Genomic DNA, 10,382 nt, shown 5'->3' on the forward strand with positions numbered 1-10,382 from the left:
GACATTGTTTCGTTCTGCTGTGCATGGGGTCACTATAAGTCAGTTCTGACTCGATGGCACCTGACAACAACAACAAGTGCTCTGCAGTCTACAGTGTGGACTGAATCCCATCTTTACTTTCACTTTCTCTTCTACAATCATTTATGACAGCTCACCAATGGAACACTTACCTTAACTCTTAGGTACACAGTTATCATAGAACATGGAATGTTTGTGATACAGCTTTTCTTCACAGTTTTGTCTTTCTCTTTAATATCCAGGTACATTAACTAAGAGATTCTAGGAAATTTTACACTGACACCATATTTATTATCTTGAAAATAAGAAATATCTACTAGTCATCTGGAAAAGTTTATTTGAAAAATAACCCCAAACCCATTGTCACTGAGTAGATTCCAACTCATAGTGACCCTGTTGGGATTCGTCCAAGGCTGCAAAATCTTAACAGGAGCAAGAAAGGCTCACTTTTCTCCTGAGGAGCTCATGGTGAGTTTGTACTGCCAACCTTGTGGTTAGCAGTCCAGTGCTTATTCTACAGCACTACTGTGACACAGTTTTATAGTAAGAGAGCACACAATGAGTAAAGAGGTTCAGTGGTTATTAACCAGGGGAGATTTTACACATATATGCATATAAAACCAGGGACATCTGACAATGTCTAGAGACATTTTTCGTTGTCCCAATTGGTCTCTAGTAAGTTGTTGTTGTTAAGTGCCGTTGGGTAGATTCCTACCCGTAGAGACCCTGTATAGGGTTTCCGAGGAGCAACTGGTGCACTTGAATCATTGATGTTGCAGTTCAAACGGCTTTGCAGTCTGGCGCACTAAGCCACAGCGCCACACCAGGACTCCAGTAAGTAAGTCCAGGAATGCTGGTAAATAACCTGGAATGCACAGGACAGCCCTCCACAACAAAGAATTATCCAGCTCCAGATACCAATAGTTCTATATCTGAGAAATTCTGGTTTAGATGCACACATCTACAGCTTCCCTTAAAGTTTCACCAAGAGTACACTCTTAGCTACACTGCAGAAAGACATGTAAAACTGTAATGATCCTTCTGGCAAAACATATACACTTACAAAAATCCTTTCCTCTGCCTATATTTTAGAGGGAAATAAAGCTAAAATTCCTTCATAAAGTGACAGGTCACTTTCAATTATCCTTGATGAAAAAGATTAATAAAGGTGATATTGGGAAAGAGCACTGGAAAAAAATCGTTTATGGTTGTCTATTTCTCTTTTTCCTCGCTATTCTTCTAAATAAGGATAAGCACTTGACCCAAGGTCGTTTTGAACCGCAAAGCAGATGATTCAAACTCACCAGCCGCTCCTCGGAAACCCTATACAGGGTTGCTATAATTTGGAAATGACTGAATAGCACTCAACAACAATAAGATAAAATAAAACTGTTTCCTGTAACTGATTGTTTCAGTGGTGTGCCATCTAAATTGCAGTGACTGCTCATCTACAATAGTTGTTTCTCTAACCTCCAAGTTATCCTTTTTCTTACAACTTGATTAAATGCTTAATAAATATATGTTGAATTGGTGGTGGTGGTTATGTGCCATGGAGTCAGTTCTGGCTCATAGAGACCCTGTACAGAGTTTCCGATGCTGGAAATCTTTATGGGAGCAGAAAGCCTCAACTTTCTTCCAGGGAAATATGTTGAATTAGGGAATAAAAATATTGGATGAAATAATGAAGCTTCAGTTAAAGTTTAATAATGGCCAATCTTCCATGTTTATATCTTGACTTGTTATATGATTAATTGTTTATATGCTTATATTTCCCACAAGGTATTAAACACTTTATTGTTGTTGTTGTTAAGTGCCATCGAGTCAATTCTGACCCATAGCGACCCTGTATAGGGTTTCCAAAGAGCAGCTGGTGAACTTGAACTGCCGACCTTGACAACCTTGCAAATGGCTTTGCAGTCTGGCACATTAACCCACAGCACCACACCAGGACTCCAAACACTGTATGGAACCTATGATTTAGCAAGAAATTCTGGTTTAGAAGCATCCCTTCTGTAACATCAAATGTCCAATAAGTTGCTTCATTTCTAGATTTCTAAGGCAGCAATATGTTGTTAGAGCAGGTAAACCACTACACAACGGTATGTGAAGATTCAGCATAAACACAGATACTTGTATCTATGAAATATTGTATCTATGACATGAGTGAAAAATTACTGAATTGGAGTCTTCAATCTCTCAGATCCGTTTGGCCCCTGAGCCTCTCTTTCACTTATTTTCCAAAGTTATCATTTCCTGTAACTTACTTGTACAGTCATACCCTATCCCCTTAGCTCCCTATCCCTATCAACTCAAATGTGCACATTCCATAGGAGAGGTTCAATGAACAATCACCACCCACTACTCATTATTGTCTAGTGGATTCTAACTCACAGCGACCCTACGGGGTAGAGAAGAACTATTTCCCAGAGTTTCCAAGGCTGTAAATTTTTATAGAGACAGCAAATCTCATTTTTCTCCTTTGGAGTAGCTGGTGGTTTTAAATTGCTGATATTGTGAGTACCAGGCAATGTTTAACCCACTGTATGGCTCCATAGTTTGCTACATAACAGATACTAGTCCTGGTAATGTGTTCCTATAAAGATTACAGCCTAGGAAACCTTATAGGTCAACTCTACTCTGTCAGTAGTGGGTCACTATGAGTAGGAATCAACTTGATGATATACAGCAGTCCTATGCCAAAGGTGTGTTAATTCATCGCTCTGAGCTTCAGTTTTCTCATAGGTATAGTATCTTTTTCCTATCAGGGTTGTTATGATGATTAGAAGAGATTACATTTGTAACGCTCTTGGCACACCTTTAGTATTTAATAAAATGCTAATTCTTTTTTTTTTTTTTTTTCAACATTGGTGCTCCTTGCCCTTCCTCCAGTTTCTCAAGCACTTGAGGTCATAAGATTTTGATCTGCTCCTGTGATCTAAAGACATCATATTTCCCTTACCTAGTAAACTTTCAGTAGGAAAAACATCTTCCATTCAACAGCTATGCAAAGGGAATCACAAATGCAAATACAACTGGGAAACTTGATACTATATAGTAGAGTTTCACTCAAAAGGTAAGGAATGAGTTTCACAGCATTTTGACTTTTGTTACGAATAAGAAATAAGCAAAGCCTGAGCCTAGAAGTGGGGTATGAGGAAAGGCAGGAGACAAAAGCCAAGGATGATCAAACCAAAGACAAACTTCCTTCTCATCATAATTTTGCTGAGGCTCTGCCCAGTTGGGCTTCACCTAATCACAAAAGCAAACCAGCAAATAAAAAAATCGAAACCAAAAGTAAGCTATGTCCAAAATGATATACACTCTTCAGTACGAGCTATGTTGATAACACTTTGTCCAAACCTTGAACTCTTGAATAACACAGGATTAGGAGCACAGACCTTCCACGCAGTTGAAAAACCTATGAATCTGTGATTAACTTTTGACACCTAGTATGAAGCTGTAGGATCAACAATGGACTGCGAATCATAAGGTCGACAGTTCAAACCTACTAGCTGCTCCACGGAAACCCTATACAGAGTTGGAACTGACTCGAAGGCACTTTAACAAGTCTTCTGGTGACCGGAATACTTAGTGATAACGCATATTTTTTATCTTATATTTATTATATACTGTATCCACATAAAAGCTGCATTTTTAATGTGAAATACAAAAGTATGCCAGCTGGCCTAGCTGCAGTGACAGCTTCAGGAATTTGCTTTTCTTCTTCTTGTTTTTTTTTTTTTTTACCATGGTCCTTATGCTGGAATCTTTTATCCTGAAGCTGCCGGCCTGAATCTATGGTATATACCAAGCAATTCAGCTTTTTTTTTTTTTTTTTTTTTTTTTTTTTTTTTAATAACGTCATGACTTTTCTCTGCATCTCTGGAGCACTTTCAGCATCACTAGTGACACTTTGTATAGGTCCCATGGTTATAGCACCAAGTATGATGGAAAATACTTGAGATTCAAGAGAGATCACTTTTTACTGTAATACGCAATTCACTGGAGAGGTGAATTGCTCACAAGGATTTTATTAACATCACAAGGCATTATATTAAAAATAAATCCGTGAATAAGTGGACCTACACAGTTCAAACTCATGTCACTCAAGGTTCAACAAATTCAACACTGAAACACTTTTCTAAATGCTTCAATTGCAATTATTCACTGGCTATCTGCAAAAGTGTCTAAGTAACATGACATGGTGTTGGTGGTGGTGATGTGCCGTGGAGTCAGTTTCTACTCTTAGCGAACCTCCATAAGGTTTCCGAAGCTGTAAATCTTTACGAGAGCAGAAAGTCTCATGTTTCTCCTGTAGAACAGCTGGTAGTTTTGAACTACTGACCTTGAGGTTAGCAACCCAACTCATAACCACTACACAACATGAAACTATATTATGAAATTAAAAAACTCAAATATTCAGAGAAAGATATTCTCAATTAAATCAACAAACAAATAATCTTAAAATGACTCCTGGTGTGGTGCTGTAGGATAAGCACTGTACTGGTAACTGCAAGGTCGGTGGTTCAAACCCACCAGTTGCTCCTCAGAAACCCTGTACAAAGTGGCCATGTATTGGAGCTGACTCAATGACACTTAACAGCAACAAGATGAATAAAAGGCACACCGTAAATATGTCAGGAAGCAGTTAAGTTTCAACACTGAGAAACACATATGGTCGCACATATGCTCAAAGTGTAGTTTGAGGTTGTGCGCACTGTTAAGACTCTCCATGAACCACTGTGATGGTTACTTTACATGCCAACCAGAATTTCCAGCTGGTTTTCAATGTTCAGTCATGGCCAATGGAAACAAAGACAACAGATGCATGGCATGGAAAATAAATCTTTTGTGAATTGGATTTTGACCAGTGCAAGAAACAGGCAGTGGTACCCTGTCAAAGATGGCAGCTAACTGTGCTGTGACACACATTCAAAGTGGCATTCACAGCTGCTGTGTTTGAACAGGGCTCCTTTGTCTGTGTCCTGCTCATGCGGATGTGTAAGAGATTTGGATGCTATGGACGGATACACTGCCTTTGTTTCCATCAGCCATGACTGAACAATTCTGAACCAAAGGCAAACCCTTTTGTCAACTTGGCTAAGGTATAGTACCTAGTTTTTGAATCAAACCCTAACCTAAGAGTTACTGTGAAGGTATTTTGTAGATGGTTAACATTTGCAATCAGCTGACTGTAAGTAAAGGAGATTGTTGATAATTTATGTGGCCTTATCCAATCAGTTTAAAGGCAGTAAAAAAATTATAGACATCACAATTACGTAAGGCAGTTCCTTGAAATACATCAATTCAGCTATCAACATCTATCTATAGAATGTATCTAATCTGTCTGTGTATATATCTATTCATCCATCCATCCATCCATCCATCTCTCTCTCCTACTGATCCTAGGGGTTTTGTTTTTCTGGTGGAAACTTGACTGGCACAAACGCACACATTTTCTTATTTAATCCTTAAGAAACCCTATGAAGTATATGCTATTAATATTTCTGCATTTGACACAATGAAAATGCTGTGGTTTAAGTGTTGAATAACCTAATCAAAATCATATAGTTTATAACAGCATCTGCATTTGAATTCATGATCTTAAATAATATACTATATAATCCATACACTCAGTCATTTGTTTTGGTTTTCACTAAGTTTCTAAAGACCTAAAATCAAGCCATGTCTTCCAAAGATTTAAGAAAGCTTTAAGAAGCACACAATTAAAAAACAAACAACAACAAAAACAAGCTTTATGATAACTGAGAAATAGTAAAGTTTAAGTTAGCTAATGTTAAAATAATTTCTACTATTAGAGTTTTAATGCCTATTACATCTATCAAGAGATAAATTTCTATAAAAGATTATCACAATCATTGAACATTTCATCTTAGGGCAAATGCAAATTGTATTCAATTAAATCAGTTTCTTGATTTTATTCCTAGGAAATAAAATCTTCCAGAATTCACATAGAAGGACACCACGGACTTACTTTGACCTGAGGGTAAGACTTCTTGTTCTTTTCACTAGATGCACCAGGAAGTCCACCATGGGATGGTCCCTCACATACATAACGGAAACGAAATCCTCTCTGTAAAGGTGAACCAACAAGCTTGAGAAATACTGATTAACAATGGTAGTAACACATTTATAAAAATTCAACCCCTATATGTATTAGACAAAAGAAGAAATATATAAGAAGGGGTCCTCTGTAAGTGAGAATCATTTTTCCCATAACGAGCATTGATAACTGATATCTGTACAGTGAGATGTGGTTCAAAGCCAGGTACCTAATTAGGAGGTATCTCCTTCTCTCTGCATGGGTGGAGAGAGGAGACTGCTGAAGAGTTTAAGCCTTTGTACTTGACATGCTAAGGCTTATTTGAATCAGAGCTTTCTCATCTTAAATTGCTGCTGACAAGCTGTTCAAAATTATGCTTCTTTGACTCTTACTTAGAGGAATTCCTCATAAGCTGTGATTATAGTTGACTCATAACAATACAGAAATGCATCATTAAATATATCACATCAGAGATGTAGACCAACTCTGCACTAGACTGCATCTGGTGAATCTTACTCAACAGTTAAAAAAATAAGATTGCTGACTTGATATATATAAAATCAAGCTCAAACTGGGTATGTTAGCTGATATCAGTGAATTCCAAACCAGGCATTCCCTTAGATATTATTGATGATCCAAGTATTTTATAAATTAGCTCATCAATGAAAGGCTATCTGGAAGTCTTTACTATGTGAACTACTGTAAACTGATAAACATCTAAACCAAAAATCAAATTTTTTTTTTGTCAGCGAGTCAATTCAGACTTATGACGACCTGATAGGCAGAGTAGAATCACTCCATAGGGTTTCCAAGGTTGAGATCTTTATAAAAGTACACTACCACATCTTTTACCCTGCAGATTCAAATTTCCTGGTGGCTTTCAACTGCTAACCTTTCAATTAGCAGTAAAGCACAATAACAGCTGTACCACCAAGGCCTCTTTGATAACCATCTAAGTGCCACGATTTTCGTTTATACAAATGAATATATTCAATCAGACTCTTTAACGTCTACTCCTGTTCTCACATTTTATGATTTATAAAACAAAATTATAATTATGCACATTTATATTTGAAGAATAAAACAAGGCCAAAATTCTTTGAATGATCTTCATCACCATATTAAGGGAAGTTTCATTGTATTTTTAGAAGCATTCAACCTATAAATACTTTATAATGATGTCAACTACTTTGTGTACTCAACGGCACTTAATAACACCAACAGTAATTTGTGGTAATGTTATTAGTTGTACAGTATGGGGTTCTTTCCCCCCCTCCCCCTCCCCTAATTCACCCTTTATTATAAAGAAAAATATGTTAACATACTTTAAGGAACATCCTCACCTTTCATTTTTCATACTGCAGGACTACTTCAAGTAAAGAGTGCTAGATCTTTAGATCATTAGGAGCAACACACTCATACAACTGTGAAGCCCCAGCAAACATAGAGGTTTTTGTTAGCAGCTTTGATCTCATGAACTAATGTAAATGTACCAAGGTGTCCTGGTGGCATAGTGGATAAACTTTGGGCTGCTAGCTGAAAGGTCAGTGGTTTGAACCTACCAGCTGCTCTGCACGAGAAAGATGATATTGTTGGCTACCATAAATATTACACCCTTGGGGACCCTATGAGCCAGTTTTACTCTGTCCTATGAGCTGGAATCGACTCCACAACAGTGTACTTGTTTTGTTGGTAGTATTGTACCGAATAGGGTCTTGCAGAACAATTCCTGGTTCAGATGCCCTCAACTATTTAAAGTCTCTGGGAAGTATCTAGAACTTCCCTATATTTTTTGAAGGACTGATGATTTCCAAAGAGGATCACTAGTAAAGCAGATTTCTGGATTGGACTAAAGCCTGAAATAAATTTTCTAGTCTGGGAAAGTTCCACAGGTTTGCAGTGTTTGGTCAACTCATAAAAGATGGCACCTACAATAAATCTTCTATGTGACTGCTCAGGAGATTCCAACCTAATTATCAAGGAAGACTTCTGAGGTTAGATGAATAATTTAGAGACAACTCTTCAGTTTTGCTTCAGACCCAATTAAAAAAAAAAAAATGCTACAGGCAGTGATTGTTCCTTTACTTGTATTAATTAAATGATATTTCAAAAGTGTAAGAAAAAACAACAATAAACCAATCAGCATGTGCAACATTTAGCCTCCAGAACTGGCTAACCATAAAGATACAGATTCACTTGACTGTTAACCAGTTTGAACACTGCTTCATTTTTTAAACAGTGTAAGATAATTAACACTGTATAATATACAGCCAAGCATGATTCTAAAGATTAGTAACCTATGCTATGACTCATCCCTGTCAGAACTGGGGAGAGCCTGTGGTAAGAAGGCCAGAAGAAAAAAGAATATTTCCTTAACCTTTATTTTAACACAAAATTAATAAAACAATGCATTATCTTGAATCACAAAATTCCTTTTAAGTAGCTGGAAAATATATTTATGTACGTATGTATATCTTACTGGTTCAATATTAAATAGATTACAAGTAAAAATATGTTTTAATGGCTTACTTATAGTTTGAAAAACATTTAATAGGTATTATTATTCATGGTTGCATGTTGTTGTTGTTAAGTGCTGTTGAGTCAATTCACAACAATTTTGTATAGGATTTCTGAGGAGCAGCTGGTAGATTTGAACCACTGACCATATGGTTCGCAGTCAGTGCTTATCCTACAGTGTCACACCAGGAGTGCTAATGGTTGCAAAAGAGTATCTTAAGTTCTTTGCAGAGGAATTTATAAGCTGAAGAAGAAAATAAATAAACTTTTTTTTGAGGAAGATCAGGTATCTTCAAAGGCATAGTCTGGATGTGTTTCTGATTCTAGAGATTAAAGGTTTGTCAATCCACAGCTATTCATCTCAGTAACTCCATTTGCTTAAAATGAGTCTTCAACCTCAAAGGCAAGGCTACACTCATCCGGTCAGAAAGTCTGACTGAAATACAACTTTCTTACTTTCACTGGAGTCAGACATGAAAATAACATTGTTTGGTAAACAAACATACTGTTTTGCTCTCTTGAGCTTCTATGCATCTACATATAGTGAATTAAATTCTGAATTTTGGAACTATATTGATCCTCCAAGTAAATCACATGTATTATTTTTTCCTTATGACTACTGATCCCTTTATAAGAAAATATGTTTTTAATTCTTTTTATTTTGTTATGATTATAAAAATAGATATTTGAAAAGCATACTTAGTATGGTATTCAGACAAATTTTAGTTGATTTCTCAGTTTCATGGATTACACAGATGTTACAACAGCCAGAACAACTTTCAATATATCAAACTAATGGAAAATTGGTGCCCTTCTGTGCAAAATCACAGCTATGGAATTAGACATGGAAGTAAAACAACCATACTGACAGCCTGTAAAGTCAGGGTGTGTCACCTACAACAATACTCCAAAGTCTCATGTGGCTTTTCTGTCCCCATATAATTTTGATCTTATAAGGATAATCTCTTTGGTCATAGCTAAAATATTTATTTCCTTTAAAAGTTGACTAACTATGAATGTATTAATAATACCATAATTCTAGAAAACTCAGTGTATGATTTCATTTAAGTTCTTGATCTATTTAAGTATTTATTAAAAACGTTGTACCATGAAAAGCATTATACTCACCTGGGCTACAACAAACAAACATCACAACAACAACTAAACAATACTTAAGGAATGTATTGAATAATTGTTATGGATTTAACATAACAATTACTGTATTATTGCACGCCCCAAATTTGTGTTGGGATTCTAAACCTTATACCTTTGGATGCAATTCCATTTGCGAATAGGGTTTTCTTTGTTATGTTAATGAGGTCAGGTGAATAGAAGGTGTGTCTTAAATCTAATCACTTAATAGATATTAAAAGAGCCGATTCCACATAGCAAGCAAGCAAACACAAATGAGGAAAAGGTAGAGGCCACATGGAGAGCTCCAAAAAACCAAGGAACACCAGGACAAGACTAGAGAAGCTAAGAGACAATGATGCCCTCCAGAGAGGACAGAGCAAGCGCCTTCCCCTATAGTCAGTGCTTGGAACTTGGACTTCTTGCCTCCTGAACTATGAGAAAATAAATTTCTATTCTTTAAAGCCATCATTTGTGGCACTTCTGTTATAGCAGCATTAGGAGACTAAGTAATGTAACAGCAAGAGGCAGGTCTAGTATTCTCAGTCTCACAAGAATATGGGAAGTATATCTATTTAGAGATTCCCTGATTTTGCCCTTATTCCATAAGAGGCTATACCATTACCTCCATCTCTTAACAATTAAAATCTTC

At 36.6% G+C, this 10,382-nt stretch overlaps 1 protein-coding gene across 1 annotated transcript in view; it reads right to left on the minus strand.

The window, feature by feature from the left end:
* The window catches only part of NFKB1 (nuclear factor of kappa light polypeptide gene enhancer in B-cells 1), a 162,481-nt gene that overhangs the window by 139,947 nt on the left and 12,152 nt on the right, over positions 1 to 10,382 (minus strand). The window contains exon 4 of the mRNA XM_006872726.1: positions 6,014 to 6,112. Within this exon, the coding sequence (XP_006872788.1) occupies positions 6,014 to 6,112 (99 nt within the window). The remainder of the gene's footprint in view (positions 1 to 6,013; positions 6,113 to 10,382) is intronic.

This window comes from Chrysochloris asiatica, unplaced genomic scaffold (genome assembly GCF_000296735.1).
Source record: "Chrysochloris asiatica unplaced genomic scaffold, ChrAsi1.0 scaffold00211, whole genome shotgun sequence".
Taxonomy (NCBI): Eukaryota; Metazoa; Chordata; class Mammalia; order Afrosoricida; family Chrysochloridae; genus Chrysochloris; species Chrysochloris asiatica.